This window comes from Juglans regia, chromosome 3 (genome assembly GCF_001411555.2).
Source record: "Juglans regia cultivar Chandler chromosome 3, Walnut 2.0, whole genome shotgun sequence".
NCBI lineage: Eukaryota > Viridiplantae > Streptophyta > Magnoliopsida > Fagales > Juglandaceae > Juglans > Juglans regia.
Window position 1 is genome coordinate 26226612 of NC_049903.1, and position 22648 is coordinate 26249259.

General features: G+C 35.7%; 2 protein-coding genes across 2 annotated transcripts; both read right to left on the bottom strand.

Annotated features, from left to right (window-relative positions):
* Positions 1 to 204: 204 nt before the first annotated feature.
* On the bottom strand, positions 205 to 7338 carry LOC108990914. The gene is made up of 3 exons (XM_018965036.2): positions 7104 to 7338; positions 631 to 709; positions 205 to 504 (listed from the first exon to the last, which is right to left on the bottom strand). Exons 1-3 carry the CDS (start codon positions 7253 to 7255, stop codon positions 436 to 438), a joined length of 300 nt encoding a protein of 99 aa, XP_018820581.1. The 5' UTR covers positions 7256 to 7338; the 3' UTR covers positions 205 to 435.
* A 7917-nt stretch (positions 7339 to 15255) lies between these two features.
* LOC118348022 lies at positions 15256 to 16673 on the bottom strand. The gene is made up of 2 exons (XM_035688747.1): positions 15986 to 16673; positions 15256 to 15881 (listed from the first exon to the last, which is right to left on the bottom strand). Exons 1-2 carry the CDS (start codon positions 16671 to 16673, stop codon positions 15256 to 15258), a joined length of 1314 nt encoding a protein of 437 aa, XP_035544640.1.
* Positions 16674 to 22648: the final 5975 nt, after the last annotated feature.

A 22648-nucleotide genomic window follows, 5' to 3' on the forward strand; every position in this document is an offset into this window, starting at 1 on the left:
TACAGTTATGTTTAAAAAAAAAATTAAAATTACAATAATATATTTTTAAAAATGATAATTTTTTTCTTTTTATCCACATTCATCAATCGTAGTCCTCCATTCAGGACTGTAAATAAAATTTCTCTTATAAATAATAAAAATATGCACTTTTAAGAGGTGTAGGCCGCACTCTTTATGAATTTATCAAGTAGATGTAAGAAAAGAGGATGAAACTGTTCAGCCACCATCTGCATTGTAAATAACGTATATTTTAACCTATTTTTCGATAACCCCAAAAACTAATGGCATCAAAGTAAGCTCCAAAAACAAGAAACATATTAGTTTAAAAGTCATCAAATCCAGGAGAAGAGAAGGGTGGGGTGATCCAGGATACATAGTCCTCATTGTTCTAAAAGTTTATTGCATCAGAGCAACAAACACATGTAACAGAAAAGCCTAACGAAAGTAAAGAGGCCAGTTATGATAATACGCATCACGAAGGTCCTTGTCCATGTATTGGTTCCACTGCAACCATGAAAGTTTCAAGAGAACACACTTGGTCACATAAAATGTATTAAAAAATAAATTGCCCGACGGTCTTCGCCTAAAGATTTCTTGGAATCCCAGATTTAGAAAAGTCAGAAAATGTACCTTGAATTTATAAGGTTGATTCTTCTCCATGGCCTTTTTCCAGTGGTACTGCTCAAACAGCATTGCTCTGTCATGCCAACTGCAAATCAAAATAGCTCACAATGTTAGAACAAGAAGAAAAAATACGATAAATAAAGGAGAAAAAACACAAACACAGAATTTGATGAAGCTGTCAAAACAGCTGAATATCACAGAGTAGAACTTTTTCAAGCAGTTTTATCTTTTAAAATCATCTTTAAAACCACATATAACAAATTTTTTTACAAGTAAAAAACCACATATAACATTACATACACAAAATAATTGTCAATCTTAAACTCATTGTAGTCCACACAAGTTAACCCTTGTGTGCCTAGGTTGAGCACTAGCCCCACTGCCTGTGGCCACAAGGGAAGCCACTAGTAGGATGAAAATATCCCAGTGGATCACAACTTCTTGACATCCGTTAGTACGGACTTGCACATCCACATATTTTCTCTGGTACCATTGCATCATCATATGGCCAAAAGAAAATATTTACAAAACAATACATCCATTCATTATCTTACTTTATTTTCTCATAACTTCTATTACATACGCATTCTCATATCATATCATATTGCAAAAGAATCACAAAATAAAGCACTTGCAGACTTAAGTTTACAACATATCATAAAAGATGCATAAAAAGAAGCTGACAGGCTAATAAAATAGCATATAACATCATCGTACTACCTACCTAGCTTCCTTAACTCAGCAAATACGTCAACACTCAGCAACCTACGGAAACACACCCACGGTCATTATTACCTTGCATACACATTTCCAATGTTTGAACCTTTTCTACACATTTTTATACTTAGGACAGATCTGGATCCTCGCTTAATTTTGTCTTATAAAGAAAACTCTTTTCATGGATGATCACATAATCACACATGATTTACTTGCTTAACATTTAGTATGCAATATAACTTATTTTTAAACTCTTTGGTAAGCCAACACAAACCTTTGTCGACTGCTACCTTTCCTATGGAGTCTTCAAATAAGTTTTGCAAGTCACTGTTTTAAACCTAAGCGCTTGCGTCACCACTCCCGTTAATTCAGTTCTAGAAAGGCGTATATAGGACACTAAGCCTCGTTTGGGAACCCATCTCATCCCATCTCATCTCATCTCATCTCATTCCCAAACATCACTCAAACAAAAACACTTTTCAATTTTAAATCTTCAACTTTTTCATTTAATCATTACCTAATCATTACAACTTTCTCAAACTTCCAAACAAAACAAAAAAACCAATTCAACTTTTTCATATTCCAAAACAAAAATAATATTGAAAAATTACATTCTAACAATATTTCAACTTTATAATATTTGTATTCAAAATTTTCTCTCATTGTCCAACTCCAATAAAATATCTTAACTCGAACCATTTTACTACTATTGACAAACCATTTCATTATTATTCACAAATTTTTTATCTCATCTCATTTCCCAAACAAGACCTAAATCTATAAATTCCAGTACAGACTCATTTGAAGTTTGTGTGGTCTTGCATCCCTAGAATGAAGTCCTTCAAGGCCTGCTTTAGTACCCATGGTCACTCTGTGGCCCAAGTGGTTTTGGGGTCCTCAAAAGTAAGCTTTAGAACACTCTCATTGGATTAGCTAAAAGTTAAATTCATTTAGCTATTAGAGAGCAAAATATGCTCACAATGGATTAGCTAAATTCCAAATATCTACAGTAACTTTCAAAAGTTTTTTCAAATTTGAATGTTACTGTACATACATCAAATACATATTTTATTGATTATTTCTCTCTTCCTTTCTTTCTATCACATATTTTATCATAATTGGTATATTAATTTGAGTTAGTGATATATTAATTTAATAAGAATATGATTATTAATTAATATATAATAGGTAGAATAGTAAAATATGATAAAATTAAATAAATTAATAATTAAAAAAATTAAATATTTTTGAAATTATTAGTTATTCATTACTATATAATGAATAAATGTATAATCTAATGTGGAGATTTGATGTGAATAACCAAAACCAAATTTATCTTATATTATTTTATTGTTATATAATGAAAAAATAGTTATTCCAATGTGGAGATTTATGTGAATAGAATAATCAAAAGTTAAATTTCTCTTACATTCATAAAAAATGTCATTTAACTTTGACTAATCTAATGAGTGTGCTCTTAGTCTTAGGACCTCAATATCATGACCCAATCAAGCCTGAACAACCCAACAATAGCATTCCACAAAGCACCAGGTATCTCACAATTCATCTCCTCCCACTTCTCTTACACATACAATATCAATCCACCACTATAATGTGAATCTTTCTAATATTGTCAAAAGTTAGGATCTTCCCTAGAGCTGTACAACCAAAGAATGCCGATCTCAATAGTCATTCCTCTAAATTTTCTTCCAAGGGAAAGATAATCTACACTAAGGAGATAATGCTCTATAGAATGATCTAACATCAAATTCCCCTGCTAAGACGAATTCCAACAAAGCCTATCAACATGTTCCCCTTGAATAAACTCTAAAACCCCAGCTAAGTACTGTTGGACTTGTAAACAATCCACCACTAATGTTTCTTCAAACTGAGCTTGTATTAAAAAGCTACGAAAAAATACCTTCAGAGCCTTATCATGGCACCACAAATATGTCCATAACTTTATCCTAGAACCATCCCCACCTCAAAACTATTAAGGCAAGAAAACCTCCTCGCCCAACCCCTCAGAATGTTTTTCCTGGGACTAAAACCACATGAGCCATTAATTGCAAGAGAACACCACCCATCTCATGCACACCCATATTTCACATCTACCACCACACTCCAAATACTCCACTTTCCAAAGCATAATGCCATAACCACTTTCCTGACAAAGCTTGATTAAATAGGATACGGATATTACCTAGAATCTTGAAGAAAACCTATCTTAGATTTGGTTGAGGCTTCACCCAACTTTTAAATTGCTCCAGCCATTGATTTAATCTGGAGGTTTCCAGGGATCTGCAGCCTCTAGAAACTGTTTTGGGGCTCGGTAAGGGCTGTTGAAGTGTTTAAATGGTGGAGAGAATAAAATATCAAGCTGAATCATGGCTGGAGCAATTTAATAATTGTTCCGTTGATACTTGGTACAAAACCCTAGCATTCTCTTACCAATAAGTGGTGGCAGCAAGAGGAGCAAATGATTAGAACTTAGGGCTTGCAACTAGGGGTTCCAAACCTGGATAGAATTTTGAAAGGTATTCAGATTTTTTTTTTGGAGAACACTTGAAGGAAACATTGCCAGAAATCCTTACCTCAATTGTGCGGCAACTCTAAAAGTATCACTTTTGTTTTCTAGGTTTCTGGCCAGTGTTTAAATTTGGGGGTCAGTAGAAGGTGGCTGTGGTATTTTGAGGCTGCTATGGTTTGATTGGGTGAAGCTAGAGCTCATGCAATTGCTGATCCTCCTTTCATGGCTTGAGGCAGCTTAGGGGTGGTACCTAGGCTCTAGAATTTGTGTCATGAGACCAGCATACTGACGTAGATGTGTATTTTTTTTCTTTAGTAGGTGGCAAGGGAGTGAGTCTTTATAAAAGAATTTCATGTGGGATATCGCTGCTGCTAGCCCTAGGATTATCGGCAACTAGGGTTCTCTTGTGGCTCCAAAAGCAGTATTAGTTTGTAAAAAAAACCGTAGTAGCACCAAAAAAAAAAAGAATCGGACTCAGACTGAAGAACATGGCAGATCATGTCTGGTCTCCTATTTATCCTTAACCAGATCTGTTTTCGTTTCCTACAAAGATCTGGTTTTTATCCTAAAAGGACTCCTATTCTTTGTATTTCTCCTTATCTCAATGTAGACCACAATTCCTTTTTAAGAACTGATTTCTTTCTTTTGAAACAGCAAGCAAATAAAAAAAAATAGCACCCTACATGTATAAATAATATTTTTCTGACATGAAGAAGAGCTTAATAAAAAGGAAACCAAAGATCTAAAAAGGAAACCCTAGGTTTTGGGTGTGACAAACGTAGATATGCTTTTAAATATGCACATTAATGAGCCTCAAAAAAAATTCATATCTGATGGAGAGACAGATGGAGGGATTGTGGAAGGGGCTACAACAGCAAAGCCCATCTTTATACAATAAATTAGAACACTAAGGGCATGTTTGGACAATTGGAGTATCTCAGAATTTTGTAAATAGTAGTGAAATGGTTTGAGTGAATATGTTTTATTGGGTTTTGGGAAAGGAGAAAGAAAAGATTGAATAAAAATATTATAAAGTTAAAAAATTGTTTGAATATTATTTTTTAATATTATTTTTGTTTTGAAGTTTGTAAAAGTTGTATTGATTTTTATGTTTTGTTTTGAAGTTTGTAAAAGTTGTGTTGATTTTTGTGTTTGAATAATGATTACGTAATGATTAGATGAAAATGTTGAAAATTTGAAATTGAAAAATGTTTTGGATTTGAGTGATGCTTGGAAATGAAATTACAAGAAGTTTTAAGAATTCTAAAAATTCTCAATGTCCAAACATGCTGTTAAGTTTATGCCAAAATTACTTTTTTATATGCAATAAAGACTAAATCGTGTGATACAGTAAGACAATCTAGGCTATTAAGAATGCATAACTCAAATGTAAAAAGTTCTCTCTCCCCTTTTTTCTTCTAATAAGTGCCTTAAAATTGAAAATTCAAAATGCAGTGTTCTTACAACACAAGCAAAGCCATTCAGGGATCCGGTGGCTTGTGCAAAAATAACAGAATTCCTCCTCTTTCGAGATAGTTTGAAATAATAAGGTTATAGAGGAAAAGGAGGGACAACAAAAAATTCAGGCCAATTTTTTCATGCTCAAGATTAAAGACAAGGATAAAAATAACATCTAGGCCTCGTTTGTTTTCGCAGATGAGATGAGATGAGTTAAGATTAAAGTTAAAAAATTGAAAAAAGTATTGTTAGAATATATTTTTTAATATTATTTTTTGTTTTAGGATTTGAAAAAGTTGAATTGTTTATTTTATTTTGTATTGAAAGTTGGGAAAGTTGTAATGATTAGATGAAATGAGATGTTTTCTGAAAACAAACGAGGCCTTAATATGAGAACTTTCAAGATCCAAGATACTCAAAAAAAAAAAAAAAATGCTGAAGCTTATTTGATATGCGGAATGGCATAGCTTGTTGGAAAGTTGTTCGGAAAATTACATAAGAGATAGGAGGGGGTAGGGAGGATGACTCCATTTCTCCAGTTTAAATTGGACAGTGGAGGAATTGACTTCAATAGCCCTCTTGATACGTAAGAGGATATCAAAAAGATTTATCCAGTTGAAACAAGATAACCATCACAAGAGTTTACAATGTAAAGCCGGGTTATTTGGGGTTCTAAGGTCAATAAGTTACACAATTAATGCTATCAAAATGAATATTTCAGTTGTATACGGGCCTGTTAGCTTAAGTAGCCACAAGCTAGCTCAGTCAAGATTGTAGAAACACAATACAGTGAACATATATAAGGTATGAAAGGTTGGGAGGATATCTATGGCATAATACCTGTCAAATAGAACACAGAAATCCATGTATACTGAACTTATAATTGTCATCAGCTACATGAGTTATGTCTTTCAAATAACAGGAAAAAATTTGCCCAAAAATCAAGCCATAAAACTCTTCTGCCAAAAAAATGCACACCCAATGGGATCAAACGGAATTTCACAGAGAATAGGCAGTCACCCTTTCCTTTTTAACCAACACACCTGAGGTGGTGAGAATAACATAGTCAAGAATGAACCGTCGCTATTGTCCCCTAGAGCAGCTTTGAGTGCTAGCGCCCCCATATACGTTACAGCATATCATGCAAGGTCTAGAGTCAAGCTAGCAACATAACCATGAGGACACAACCACACACAAAAGGCTGCCAAAATTTTCACCCCAATACACATTATGAAAAATTAATCACTCAGGAGCATCTCACCTATTCTATCTTTGAGACGAATCTATCAGGTCAAACGGAACCATCAAATCATTGAGAGATTACATAAATAAGTTTGACAGCATTATTAATTGAGTTCTTCTACTCATCATCCCTACACCACTCACTTGCTAAGGGGAAAAAACAAAAGTAAGTGTGTGGTGTAGGGATTATGAGTATAATTTTTCTCATTAATTGTGGTCCTACGGTTACAGATTCTCCATTGGTCTCGTTAAAACTGATAAATACACAGTAGAATAATTCCTAATGTTATAACAGCTAAAAAAGCTAACTTCACTCCCCTAATAGAATGAAGCTATTGCTATTGCTGGAATTTTACCTCCTTCAATGACATCCACAAAACCTGAGCTAGTTTTCAAGAGTGAGGTTTATAACATAAGCCCTAAACTAGAACGAAGGAAAAGAGATTGTGAATGCAGAGACTTAAAACCCTAAATTATCTTTAAGAACGAGAGAGAGAGAGAGAGAGAGAGAGAGAGAGAGTTAAGGGAGTACTTGAATTGAGTAGAGAGATGCCACATATAAGGATCGAACCAGGTGAGAACTGAGAAGGCAGCGGAGCCGATCCAAATGTTAACGAATCGGTCTGGGTCGGCGTGTGGGACGCCGGGGTCACCTCGGTACGCGTTGCCGAAGTACTTCTCCATTTTCGTTCCGCCTGTGAGACTTTTCGAGTTCCTTCCTTATCCTAATGCCCTATAGTTCTGTCCGCCCTATTTGTCGCCACACTCTTATCACTTTCTTTTATATTTTTCGACAACCACTCTTATCCAAATTTTTGAATATCGTATTGGTCGTCATATCGGTCAAGATATTAAAATAAAATATTTCGATATTAATACCGTTTCGAGATAACATTTCGAGATAACTTTTGAGATAGTCAATATATAAATAAATTATATATATAAATTATATTCTAAAATAATAGTCTATATATAAATAAATTATATAAAAATATATATATATATAAATTATAAATAGTCTAGTCTGAATTGGGGGTTAAAAAATAAGCTTGTAGTTTGAAAAAAAGATAAATAAAGGCAGCCCGAAATTGAAGCCGATATGGCCAGTATTTGGACCGGTACGAAACAGGTATGGTACCTGTATCGGCCGTTTAAATATCGACCGTACCGGCCGGTACGGTACGAAATCCAAAACAGTGCTCTTATCACTTTTTTGGCAGTGCACATAGTATTTGCATAAGAGCTCTTCTATATAGCATCTACTGTAGCGGTGCAAATAATGCACACATTACGTAGATGCTTGTAGCTTTTTTTTTTTTTTTTGAAAATATGTATGCATTTTATCCCATTCGAATTAATCATGCGAAAACCCTACTCCATGGCAATCCGCGTCTGCTTCCATAACCCAACACCTCCCGGCGACGTCATCTCTCTCGTCAGTGCCACCGAGCGGCGCTCCTCTGTCTGCCCAGCGCCTCCACCTGTCCCACGAGCTCATTGAAAGGAGCAAACAAGATTTCAATCCTCGCGAACCCTCCTTCCTCGCCACGAACCTGCATCCGTCAGCTTCCTCTTGCCAGCGCCACCTCGAGACGGTATCTCTCTGTTAAGGGCCAACTTGTGACGCTCGTACGTCTGCCCAGCACCGCTGCTCCCCGCGAGTTGATTGAACGGACCAAACCAGCGACAGGACCGAGTGCTCTGTTTTGCCAAATGGTTTGCTAGGTAAATATTGTACTACCATTTTCCCGTTCATATATGCTATATTCTTCATGTGTACATCAAATGTGATTTTTGTGTTTTTTGAGATGGGTATGCTTAGGGCATGGATAAATTTCCTGAAAATTAGGGTCCTTAACTGCTCTCTTTTTTGTGTGCTCGTTTCGTTAACAGGCTTGGTATTTGATTCCATTTTAGTAGTATTTACCTTTGCTTTATGTTTTTATTTTTGGCTTGCTTGTGCATGTAGAAACACCTACTTTTAGATCTGGTGCATGTTGCACCTCATCAAGGCATATGGAAGATCATGAAATGATTTTGCAGATAGGAGACAGTTGGAATGTACTTGAAGGCTAAAAAATGCCTAGGAATAGATCACTACCTAATCCACGAATGGAAATCAGTTTTAAAGAATATCAATATTGCTATGTAAATTCGTTCAAACATGATCAAAATGCTTGAAGCTTAAGGAAATGGTTCCATTGATAAGGATTTTAATGAACCGTTGTTAATAAAAGGGTAAGTTAAGCACACGACTAACTTATAGATAAGATTATCTAAAAAAAAAATTTAGAAAAAATTGTTATCATACATTCAAACGTTTATTTCATGAAATTCACACTGGCTCTTTCGCATAAACAACAAGCATGTATTATAATTTATACGAGTTGTTCATGTGAAAAAGCTATGTTACTCATTGAGCCCCTACACAACTCATTTGTTGTTTTCAAAACTCTCCAAAAATCTCAAACAAAAGAAACATGGGGGTGCTCATTAACAAAAGTCATTGCAGGCTGGGGATTCTCCATGTCATAGTTGTTTCTTTCTTTTGTTGGATGCCTATTTCAAGTACTCTTTTAAGGATGAACAAAAGCATAGAAAAATAATAATCTAATATATATAGAAGTATGAATACGAGAGAGGATCTGTTGTTTCCAGCCTATGATTACTTGAGAAACTCTCCAAGTTTGAATAAACCCAACAATATTGATAGATGTAATCATAAGACACCAAGCTATTGACTCTACTCATATTCAAGAAACGTCGACCAATCTAAGTGCCAACATTTGTCGTGTTTGTAAACTATCTTCATGCCTCAACACGTATGAGACTTTGGGTCATCAACATGCACTACATCATAATAGTGTACCAAATCTAAAAGTTTTTTATAGTTTTTGATAATAGGTAACTCTCCCTAGAATGAAAGTTTTTTATTATTTCTGACTCAGTTTCTGAGAGGGTATCATGAGTGAAAGCATTTGCTTTACTTGACATGCATGGATTTGTATGGATGGTATGGTTGTTACTTCATGATGAGTTTGCTATTGTTTGTTGACACTTATGCCGATTTTCCCCCTAACTATGGTGTGTTTTTGTCTTCGATCAAGTGCAAACTGATCCTAATTGGAGTAATTTCTTGTTCAACGAGGCAACAAAAGTAATCAATCTTATTGACTTTGGAGCCACTCAGGATTATCCTAAAAGTTTTGTTGATGACTACCTAAGAATCGTGAGTTTTTCTTTTCTACATTTAGCTGGAACACTTCCAAGTAGCAATAATATAGTGTTTTATTATATACTTACAAAGTGGAATTCTCTCTAGTAGCTTGGACATGACTTATATGTAATAACAATATCTAATGGGTTAATGCGGGTCTAAGAAAAAGAGCTCATTTATTTGATTTCTAGCTTGTGCAGTTTTAAATAGTAACCGTATGTATGCTACTTCTAGTTCAATTGTTTTAGGTTTAATTAATGCAATTAACATAGAGTATACAAATGATTGGTTTTCTTCTCCTGCTTAAAAATGCATGACAGGCAAGGAAGGACGAATGGTTGCCATAAGATTATGACTGGCTCTCCCCTGGTTGCCATAAGGATGTGGGTGCAAACAATGGATAGTTAAGCTCTCCCCTATAGCTCTAGAATGCGGATTGGCTCTATTGTATGGTCTTATGGGAAGCACAATGTCACTAGCCCCTTGGTTGTGACCATGCAGCAACCTCTCTAGAGAGTGTTGAGTCTTTTGGGTTTAGGAATTTTGCTCACCTTCCTTATTATATAATTAGTCCGTAAGTTATCTCTATATGTTATCAAGAGTAAGTTTTTTTTTTTTTCCTTTTTTTAAATGGTTTTCAGTATCAGAAAACTGGTGGAGTTGGTTTGTACTTTGTAATGGATAGTAGAGGTGTATCTTTGTTGTAAGATTCAACATTCACTTTATGGTCATTACAGTACAAACAATGAAAATTTACTTTTGTTGTAAGATTCAGCATTCCTCTCACCAATTTGAAACCATGGGAACACTCATTTTGTCTGCAGCCTTTGATGCGAGCAACAATCTTGCTTTTGCATCTTTCACGTAGCATTGAATAGTCCCAAATATTATTGGACTATCATCTCTGTTATACAAGATGGCCGAAGAGTAAGTAAAGTAATCAATGGCAAGTTGAACAAATGAATGCTCTGTGTCAACTGGAAAACATGAATATTTTTTTTTATTTAAGAGAAGGAATCACATGTCCAAGAGTGACCCCTGCCCGAATTTATTAATGATCCCTCACTTGTGGAGGAGGAAAACCGTGGTTACAATAACCAAAAAAAAAAAAAAACACTCAAGACCAACCAATAATTACAAAACAATTAACCAAACAACCAAGAAAAACCATCTAACAAGGCCTAATGAATAACACAAAAATAAATACTACCCAACAACAAAGTACTCGTCGCTCATATGACGAGTTGGAGAGTTCTGCAACCCCCTTCCCAAATAGACACTACACAAAAAAGAGGTCTTCAATACACACAGCATCCCCTAGAGGATTAACACCTAACCTCATGCGATTTGCACCGAATGGACGCAATGCCCCATTTGTCCATCCTAATTAAACCCCGCAGCATAGCAGGAGCATCCGACGTATTCCTCCATTCCGCATCACCCACTCTTGCCCCCCACCGAGCAAGCCAATCAGCAACAGCATTCCCTTCCCTAAAAATATGAGAAACTTTGTAATCCATATTTTTAATCAGCTCCTACAACTCCTCCCAGAAGTCCTCCAAATACCAGATTCCGCACCTGTTTTTCTTCAGCGACGACAGAACCACCTGTGAATCCACTTCAATATCCAGAGCAGACAAATTTAATTCTTTACAACGTTTTATCCCTTCCAGTAAAGCCCGTAGTTCTGCTTTGGTACTATCACCATATCCCAAATTCATTGAAAAAGCCAATAAAACAGACCCCTGCATATCTCGAATAACCCCTCCCGCACCTGAAATACCTGGGTTACCCAGGCAGCTCCCGTCCGTATTTAACTTGACTCTACCAAGTAGTGGTTTAGACCAAGTAATGAGATGAATTGGATGATGTTGAATAGGGATAGGATTAACATTTAGACACCCAAGAATGTAAGCATCATGCTGATTAAATTTTTTAAACCTAATCATTCCTTGACCAAGAACGCCTACCCAGTGCTTGATAGAAAGCCAAATCACCTTACTTGTTTCCAATTTATTCTCCATTCGAGCAGAACATCTTCTTCCCCATAATCTCCACGAAATTATAGTAGGCAATAAACCAAGTATAACACCAATTTGAGATGAATTTGAGGCTTTCCGAAACCAGTTAATACATGTTTCACGCCATAATCTTCCAACCCGAATCCCAAACAGAGCTCCACACTTCTTCCAAATCCCAGCTGCAACCTCCCCTTCAAATAAAACATGATTTATATCTTCATACTGCCCATTCTTACAACAATTACATTTCGATGCTAGTGGAATACCAATCCTCCTAATATTATCATCAACAGCTAGAGCTCCATTCCACGCCTTCCACATAAAAACAGAAAACTTCTTAGGTAGAATGTTATTCCATATCCATTTATGTCCCTCTAGAATAGGACTTCTCACACGAATACCTTCCCAAGCAGACCTTGTAGTAAAATTCCCACTTTCAGTTTTAGTCCATATCAGGATATCTTCACCCACTTTACTCCTTTCCAACACATTAATGACATGTTCAGCAAGTTCCATGCCCACCAACCTCTCTAAAAACTCCACATCCCACCCATGATCAAGCTTTAAATCTTTAATTTTAAGAAGAGGTTGCTCAACCACAGGCAAGATTTCAGCAAATGGCTCTTGCGCCAACCACTTATCATACCAAAAGAAAACATTTCCATCTTTAATTTTCCATTTAGTATAATTCAAAATAATAGGAATATTTTTAGCAATCATACACCAAAATCTTGTACCCTTTGGAGAACCAAGTAACATAAAAGGTTTATTACCTATATACTTATTCCGAAAAAAATTTGCCCAAAGAGAGTCTTCATGCATAAGCTTCCAAGCAAATCTTAAATGAAGAGCTTTTCGCATTTCTTCTAATGACCGAAATCCCAAACCACCTTCTGCAATAGGCCTACATATATTCCTCCAAGCCACCCATTTTCTCTTATTCTTTCCATTCCTTTCTCCCCAAAAGAAAGAACTCATAAGCCTATTTAAAGTATGAATAATCTGTTTTGGAACTCTTAAAACCGCCAGAAAATGCACAGCCATGCTAGCTAGTACATGTCTTAGCAAGATTACCCTTCCTCCCACAGATAAAAGTCTCATTTTCCACCCACTTATTTTGGTCTGAACTTTTCTCACTAGTTCCTCCAAATCCGCAATCTTGAGTTTGCCGGAGACAATGGGAATCCCCAAATATTTAAAGGGGAATTTTCCTTCCGAAAAACCAGTCAATCTTTTGAGATTCCTTTTCCTTGCTATGGAAATTTTATTAGAAAAAAATATGGCAGTTTTTTCTTTGTTGATCAATTGACCTGTCCAACTCTCATAAGTGTCCAGAACTCTTAAAATATTTCGGATAGAAGAACGACCCCCATTAGTAAAAATAACCACATCATCTACATACATTAGATGTGATATCAATCTAGTACCACGAGCTTGAGAAAACTGACCAAACATCTTTTCTTCCACACTTTGTTTTATAAGTCGAGAAAGAATTTCCTGCAAAATAATGAACAAATAAGGGGACAACGGGTCCCCTTGTCTCAGCCCTCGACCTCCCTTGAAAAAACCCTTCGTAGTACCATTCATTAGAATGGAATACCAAGGCGTGGAAATACATTCTCTAATCAAACTACAAAAAGAATTAGAGAATCCAAAAGCAAGAAGCACTCCCATAAGAAAATCCCAATCAACCCGATCATAAGCTTTAGCCATATCCAGTTTTAACATCACATTTCCACCATGAATCTTTTTATTGATCGAATGCACCATTTCTTGAGTAAGACTAATGTTTTCAAAGATACTTCTGCCCGGGATAAAAGCACCTTGCTCTAGAGATATCATTTTTGGAAGCAGAGAAGTCAAACGATTTACAATTATCTTTGAACAAATTTTGTAAAAAACCGAACACAGACTTATGGGTCGAAATTTATCAAACCCAGATGGTATATCCATTTTTGGTATCAAAACCACATAAGAAGAAGTATAAAATCTTGGCCATTTTCCTCCTCTAAAAAATTCTTCTACAGCAGACATGCTATCTATCTTAATAATATCCCAAGCACTTTTAAAGAAGCCTGCTCCAAAACCATCCGGACCCGGAGCACTATTAGAGGGAATAGAATCTAAAGCCTTTTTAACTTCATCAATGGAAGGAATATCACATAATAATGCACTTTCCTCCGCTGTTATGACCGGCGAAATAATGTGAGTTAAATCTGGAACATTTACAAAAGACTCCTTCTGCAGAAAAGCTGAAAAATAATTGACTGCTCCTAAATGCACCTCCTCAGGTGACTTCAAAACAGTGTCATCTTGAAGTCTCATCTCCATAACTCTCTTCTTCCTTTTATAAGTCAAATAAGCATGGAAAAATTTAGAATTTTGATCACCTTCCACATTCCATTTAAGTTTCGCCATTTGAGCCAGTCTAGTCTCTTCCCTACTCCTCCAATTTGCCAAGTCTGCATTTTTCACCAAAAGCTCCTGTTCAGTAATTGGATCCCAAACTTGCTGAAGAGCCGACTCCAAAGAATCAATTTGAGCTTGAGTCTCCTGTAAATGAAATTCAGTTCTTCCAAAAAGCTGTTTATTCCACACTCTCAATGCACCCCTTAACTTTTTCAGTTTTAGAGCCAATCTCAAAAGACCCGTACCAACCACCTCTTCCTGCCAGACGTGTTCCACAAAAGGACTAAAATCTGGATGTGCTATCCACATTTGCTGAAACCGAAAAGGAGGAGGGCCATAAGCAAAAGGATCTTTCTTCATTTCCAAAAACATTGGAGAATGATCAGATGTGGATCTCGCAAGATAACTACAAACTGCATTAGGGAAATTACTCAGACAACTAGCATTAATAAAACAACGATCTAATTTCCCCCAACTACGCGAAAGACCTCTCTGACCATTACACCAAGAAAACCTCCTACCCAAAGACCTCATTTCAATCAAGCCACAATGATCAATCCAAGAATTAAAATCTTCCATTGCTGCTCTCGGACGAGGTCTACCACCCCGACGTTCTGAGTCATCTCTAATTATATTAAAGTCTCCCATAATAATACAAGGTTCAGAACCAACTACCTGGTCATTCAATTGTTCCCAGAGTTCTCTTCTCTTCACCATATTGCATTTCGCATAAACAAAACCACACAAAATATTAGACATACCTTCCTCCAATCTAAGAAGAATGAACTGCTCTTTGCATAATACAATTTGGACAGAGACATCATCCTGCCACAACACCCAAATTTTACCAGCCTCCCCCTCATTTGTAATAAACTTATCCATATGTAACAAATTAAGCAACTCAGGCAATTTTTCCACAGCTGCAAAAGGTTCCATTAACACTACAACTTTCGGATTCATTTTCTTAACCAATTTCTTTAATCTATTTCGAGAAGTTCCAAGACCGCGAATATTCCAAGCTAAGATCGGACTAATCATTAGGATTTATTAGAACGAGCTACCACTCGAGTTGAACTACGGACTTTTTCAAAAGTTTTTTGAACACCTTTCTTTTTCCTCTCCCCACCCTCATTTTCTGTAGCATAATCCTTATTCTTTGAATAATTTTCCACATTTAATTCCAGCTCCGGTTCAGAGAAAGAATCACCCATATTCATTACTCCCTCTCCATCAATATTAACAAAATCTGTAGCTTCCATATTTATATCATTTTCAACTGCTTCCACGTGATAAACCATCTCCCCTGAAATTTTCCTCTCACTCTGTTCAACTGCATTAATCCCCCTTATCTCTGAATCTAGAATAGTACCAGTCTTTCCAGCCTTTTCCGCATTATCCATAGAACCCTGAGTGATATCAGCATCCACTTCTTCCACATGATAATTTTGTTCCTGCGCAGACTCATGACCACTAGTCTTTTCTGAATCTTGATTTGAACCATCCTGTACTTCTTGCACCCGATCTATATCAGGAATAAGCTCATTTACCTCAGATTTCTCTGCTTGTATATTCAAAGTTTCACACAAAGAACCTTCTATATTTACTGGAACCAACTTCACTGCTTGTTCTATATCTTTTTCACTCTCTTTTGCATCTTGCCCATCTTTTCCATTATTCATAACTTTTGAATCTTACGAATCCAAATTTTTTCCCCATTCTTCTGAATCTTTAATCTACAAGTACTGATATTATGCCCTTGCAACTTACACTTAGAGCAAAACGCTGGGAGCATCTCATAAATCACTTCTTGTTTCCTTCCTTGCCCTGGTAGCCCAATCCAGAAATGAGTGATCGGTTCTTTCGCAGCATCCATTTCCAAACATAAACGTGCTCCATCCGTACGCGTTGCACATTTCGTCGGATTATCCCTTCTAATTAATCGGCCAAATGGAGCAGTGAAGATCTTTAGAAAAGATTCATGATAAAAATTCGGAGGGAGCCCTGGCAACACAATCCAAACTGGAACCAGCGAAGGTTCTTCATCTTCATTAAAATCTGGCTTCCAATGAAAAGCCATGTATTGAATGCCATTCACATCACAGATTTCACGAGAAAGCGCTTTTAAGAAATCTAATTCATTAGTCATTCGGATGAAGACATTCCGTGGTCTCCTCATAGCCGAGACAATCGGCATGCATGATAAACCCCAACGATTATTGATGAAAGACCGTATCGAATCCAAAGAAGGCCTCTGTTTTAGAAACTTTAGAACAATGGAAAAACGGAACGGTTCAGCGGATCTTGCAATCTCCTCCTTAGAAAACTGAAAACAGATTTCTCCATCCACATATTTTGGCCCACGATGAGACACATTCATTTCGGGAATGGGTTGCGGGACCGTGGAGACAAGATCAACGTAGGGGCGTCGATTTGCCTCAACAGCGCTAGCTGCCATGCAGCCCGCCCACGTAAACAACGCTCTATCTGGCTTCCTATTCGTTCTTGCCTATCTTGGAGAATTTCTTGGAGAAATTCTTTGACTCAGGCCAAAAACATGAATATTTGCTTAAACGCATTTTTGGCATATCTTTTGCAGTCTCTGGTGGCCTAATTTACTTTGTAAGACCATATTCCAACAATAGCGAGATAACAAGGGAAAAAACAGAAACAACGCATAAGAACCCTTACACAAGTTGATTTAGCAACAAAAATTTACATGGTTTTCATAATAACATGGTGTTAATCCATGAGCTATCCATCTGCACCACACAATTTACTAGTTGTTTCCATTCATGAGCTACCCATCTAATCCATACAATTTACAAGTTGTTTCCATTCATGAGCTACCCATCTAATTCATACAACGTATTTTTTACATGGAATTTATCCGAACTAAGCAAACACTATTACAAATGTCACAACCCAATACAAACACAACAATTTTCATTTTTCCTTTTTTAGATTCTTTGCTATCTCTCTCACTTTATCTTCCCCTTTCTGAACATCATACTCACGCTGTAGTACATCACCCCACGTCTTCGAAGCCTTGTTACCATTGAAGTATGCTGCATTTTCCCATTGCTTCCAAACTGAAGCAAGTGTCACAGGTGCAACAACAAGGTAAATTATAAGTATGCATACATGTTTATTCTATGATTAGCTACGTGGATCAGTTCAAGATTTTCTTTTCTAGTTACCTTCAATGCACTTAAATAATGCTTCTAACGATCCTACTCATTGGTGAGGTTCGACATCATCACAAAATGCATATAAATAATGGTTCTACCAAATCGTTGAATCTTAAATCCTAAAGGCAACTGTCCCAGAAGTAATATAGGCTAATTATTCAACCAATTTTTAAGTGCAAATTAAATTTATGCATGAAAATCTACTAAGTGATCATGATAAAGACATTAATCTATTTACTTGTAAAAAAAAAAAAGAAGAAGAAGAAGAAGAAGAAAGAAACCTGTATGCTAAATCTACTAAGTGATGATACAAAGATGGAGTAAACAGAAAAACATGTATGCTAAACCTCCCACATATTTGAGGGCTTCGGTGGACTGAGGGTGGCTTGGCGTCGGTGGACTAAGATGGGACCGAAGGCTTCGAGCCTGATCCGCTTAGAAGGGCTAAGGTCGTGGTGGCGAGGGCTGAGCTCGTAGTGGGCTGGGCTCGTGGTGGGTATGGCTGAGCTCGTGGTGGGCCAAACTTGTGGTGACGAGGGCTGAGGTCGTGGTTGGGGTGGGGGGGGGGCGCTTTTAGCTCTTGGGATTGAGACTCAGGGCTCTTGGAAATGGCCAACGAGGGGAGTGAGGGTATCGGGACTCAGTGTTGTTAGTGAACCCAGTCCGGTCTACACGTCATGTATGCAATAGATGCAACCAAACAGTGGCTACTGTGAAAGATTATTTATTTGCGTATATATACTTTCATTTCTAGGGAAACAAACGACACGGTTTTACCCCCACTTAATTTATATTGATGACAAAAAAAAAAAGTAATATGTAATGATTATTAATAAAAACTGTCTTCCCCATATTTGGATTTTCCTAAATGAGGGACTTTTATTTAAGAGAATTCAAAATTTTAAAAAATGAATCTTGTGCATGCTCTTTGCTAACTTATTAAGGCAAATAATGTTATACACCATACTATCATCTCACTTTTATTTCACTAAGTAAGATGTGGTACATTTATCACCAATAAATGATAAAGAAATGCTAATGTGGCACATTTTATACACCACACTATCATCTCACTCTCATCGCACTCATTGACATGCTGAGGAAAATTGTATCAATGCATATTCCCCCAATCACAAGATAGATAAAACTATGTAGTATGTGTTTGGCAAATGGAAGAAAAAAATCAGCTTTTTAGATAGTTAACTCGGTGGCAAAGAATAGAAAAAACACCAATCGTAGGGCTTTCAAAAGTTGCATCACATAGACCCATCATCTAACAAAAGTTACATTACAAAACTTGCATTAAATAAATTCCATCCTCTAACAAAAGTTGCATTCCATAGACCTCATCCCCTCAAGTTTCATTACATGCACAACCATTACATAAAAATATTTTACTATCACATATTACATCCACAAGAACTAAAACCACAATATCTCAATGGTGTCACTGCCTCTCTTAGTTATGGACAAACATTATTATCATGGTTGAAACTACAAATTGTCATAATGGAAACTACAATCAACAAGTGACAAAAGAAATTGTCATAATGGAAACTATAAATTGTCATAGAAAAAAAAAAAGTTATAACTAAAACTATGATAATATTAGCCACAAAAAAATACTTTGGCCACAAATGAGTTATGCAAAAGTAAACTTTCAAACTGACGTGATTTGATGTAATACGTCAGATTGTAAAGTTATTTTTATTATAAAGTAAATCTAATATATCACATAAAGACACGCCGATTTGTGAATTTACTTTTTTTTTTTTTTTTGTTGGTCTATAACACTCCTAAAAAAATGGCTACTTCTATGGCCATCATAGATATAGGATAGTCAATCACATTCACTTCAATTTGAGTTACTAGGGTTGGCTACAAAATAAAATAACTTTAATAAAATAAAAATAAAAATGCTTTCTTTCTTTACTATGAACTTTAATTTAATATGACTTTAGTTTTCCTTATTTGCTTCTCGTTCTAGCCATTTCATGTCTTGCTTTTTTCTTGCATTTTCTTAACCCATTTTATAATGTATCTTCCCCTTTGATGGCAAGCTCCCTTTGCCTCTAACCACAAGGGGTGGTCACTTTACCACTTTATCCCAACAATACTTCACAGCCATGTACAACTTCATTACAATTGGATGACACGACTGTTGGGTGTTGTGAAAGTGGACTAGGTGCACAGTTCAAAACTCGGTACGTCTCCTTTAACATGTCAAAGTTCTTCGTTGTGTCCACAAAATACACCACACAAGTTGATGTCATCGATGCTAAGTCAGCAAAGTTCTTGTATATGTTCTCATATATTTGGCTAGTAGGGCTATCACTCAAATCATCATAATTACTCTTAATAAGAGTATATTTGCTATACTTGATATCCTCTCTTCATCTATCATGTATATATTTAAATGGAAATGAACTCATTTTTCTCATATTCAAAACAATAATTGAATGTCTATACAAAATTTCTCAACACTCAAATAAAGAACAGCCGGAATTAATGGTTTCAAGAGGAGTTATGGGTGCATGTGTATCACGAGCTCCAAGTGGGGATGGACATCATCTCGATAGAGCTTCTCTAGTTACTCGAGAGCCCTTGAGAATTGAATAACGTCTCATGAGTTGTCACCAGGCGACAACAGGATCGGATAAGAGGGTAACACTCTTAAGTCGATGTTGTTGCCTCTCTATTGACGGGGACTAAAGGATGCTTGGCCACATATGCGCTAAATGCAAAATTGGACATCGCTTATTATAAAGTCATTCACGTGGTCATTATCCACGAGGTGGTGAAGGGACCCAAGGCATGTGCAGGAACCATGGTGGGGAGCCATAGTGACATGCGTTAATAAACCAAAATGGGCGATTGGTGGAGTGACTCCACATGTTGTCTCAAGTAAAGAGATTCTCCATGTTGATATGATTGAGTGATTCCTTGTGTTGATGTGGAAGTGTGATTCCCCATATTGATTTGGTGGAATGACTCCATGTGTTGGCTCGGTTGAGAGATTCCTTGTGTTGATGTGGTAGAGTGATTCCATGTGTTGATTTTGGTGGAAAGATTCCATGTGTTGACTCGAGTTAAGAGATTCTCCGTGTTGATGTGGTGGAGAGATTCCACGTGTTGATTTGGACTTGGGGTTCGGGAAATCATATGTTACGAGATGTCTATTGTGTATTTGGGCACTGGATGCTTGGTAAGGATTTTTATAGTTCATGGCTATACTATTTTACTTGGAGGTTTTGTTCCTCGGTTACTTAGGATATATGTGGTTTCAATTTTAATTTACATAAAACATATGCATTCGTATTAATCACGATCGTTTAATCACCATTGCTATTATGGATTTTAACTTAATGAGACTTCATTGAAATCTCACCGTAGTAATTTCACTACGGTTTCACCAATCTTAAATTTCAAAATGAGTCCAACTTGTCCAATAAATATTTTTAGTCTTTTAAATCAGCTCTTGGCCTAATGCCAATTAAAAATATGCCCACTTGGTCCAAAAATATTAAATGGATTTTACCTTAATTATTGAGCCCATTAAATATTTCATAATCATGATAATAAATTTTGGGCACGTGGCCTCTTCAAAATTACCCAAGAAATATAAATTTGGGCTTTTAAAAATGTTGGCACATTAATGCCACCTAAAATTATCCACTAAACCGTAGAAGGGCCTAAAATATAATTTTGGACCTATGAACCTAAATAATCTTCTTAGGGAATGCTTGAAGAATGCAATGAGATGAGAATTTTATGAATAGTAGTAAGATGGTTTGTGAATAGTAGTGAGATAATTTGAGTTAGACCTTATTTGGATAATGAGTTGATCTCAACTCATTTTATCTCATCTTATCTAATTATTACAAATTTTCTAAACTTTCAAAAAAAATAGAATAAACAATTCAATTTTTTCAAATTTTAAAATAAAAATAATATTAAAAAACTATATTATAATAATATTTTATTCAATTTTTAGCTCTTGTCTCATCTCATCTCAACTAAACTCACTATCAACTCATATAATAAACAATTCTTAGGGTTTATGGAGTTTTGAGAAATGAGAGAGAAAAAGTTGATTAAAAAAATATTATAAAGTTAAAATATTATTAGAATAAATTTTTTTAATATTATCTTTATTTTGGGATTTGAAAAAATTGAATTGTGTTTTGTTTGAGAGTTTGAAAATGTTGTAATGATTACTTTGAAAATGGTTGTGTTTAAGTGATGTTTGGAAAGGAAATGAGATGGGATGTGACCAAAACAATTTCCAGACATCTCCTTAGTCATCCTCGATAAATTATATATTGTGTGTATATCCAACATAGCCCATCAAACTTAATTTAAACCAATAAAATTATCCATATTCCAACTTTAGAAATATTGAATTGGATCGTCACAATCCAAGAAGGATAGACACACTCAACAAGATGATATCCCATTGTATAGTCATTTATTGCTAATTGAATAATTGATTGGAGGAACATGCCTTCCATTGGTCTCACTATATACAAAAGATCAATCTAATATGTTAAAGAAATTATAAGACTTAATTTACTAAAACCGTATGTCATATCCAAAGATCGTGTGATGACTCAAATTCCAAAATAGTAGTTCTCAACATCTCTCAAAATGGAAAGATAACACAAACATTCCACTATCATTTCTTGCTTATAAAAGTAATCATTGCGAGCTTCTACCTTAGATTTAGCATTAAAAAATAAATTATAACTCGTTTAAGGCTGCATTTGATTGCTGAGGTGATCTCAGATGATCTGAGTTAATATGTGAATAGTAGTAAATTAAGTTTTTTTAGTAAATTTTGTGAGTCCATTGAGATATATTTAAATGTATGAAATAAGTTTAAATATAATTTAACTTTTTATAGAAAGTTGAAAAAGTAACGAATCTCATTAATGGTTTGAAATAGACTGATATAAGCTCAGAACCCAAACATACTCTCAATCTTCTCTAAAAAATACTTTGGGAGGACAAGTTGGTAGTTCCTTGAAATAATATTAGAAGAGGTTTGATTGATCTTCTTTTATAGCTAGTCATTCATCTTCATCAATGAAAGCTACAATTATTTCTAATTCATTACAAGAAGAAGGGTTATATAAAATGCTATTTAGTTCAAAAAATTACTAATAGAGAGAAAACAGAATTATGGATGATTTTCCAAGGAGAAATCAACAAATGAAGGAAAGATAAACTTTTGTTAAAGTGA

Coding starts and splice junctions, on each gene's coding strand:
- LOC108990914 (XM_018965036.2), bottom strand. CDS start 7,255: ATGGAGAAGTACTTCGGCAACGCGTACCGAGGTGACCCCGGCGTCCCA. Junction 710..7,103: donor CATCTCTCTACTCAATTCAA/GTACTCCCTTAA, acceptor TTTGATTTGCAG/TTGGCATGACAGAGCAATGC. Junction 505..630: donor ATCAACCTTATAAATTCAAG/GTACATTTTCTG, acceptor TCATGGTTGCAG/TGGAACCAATACATGGACAA.
- LOC118348022 (XM_035688747.1), bottom strand. CDS start 16,673: ATGGCAGCTAGCGCTGTTGAGGCAAATCGACGCCCCTACGTTGATCTT. Junction 15,882..15,985: donor CCCAGCGTTTTGCTCTAAGT/GTAAGTTGCAAG, acceptor ATAATGGAAAAG/ATGGGCAAGATGCAAAAGAG.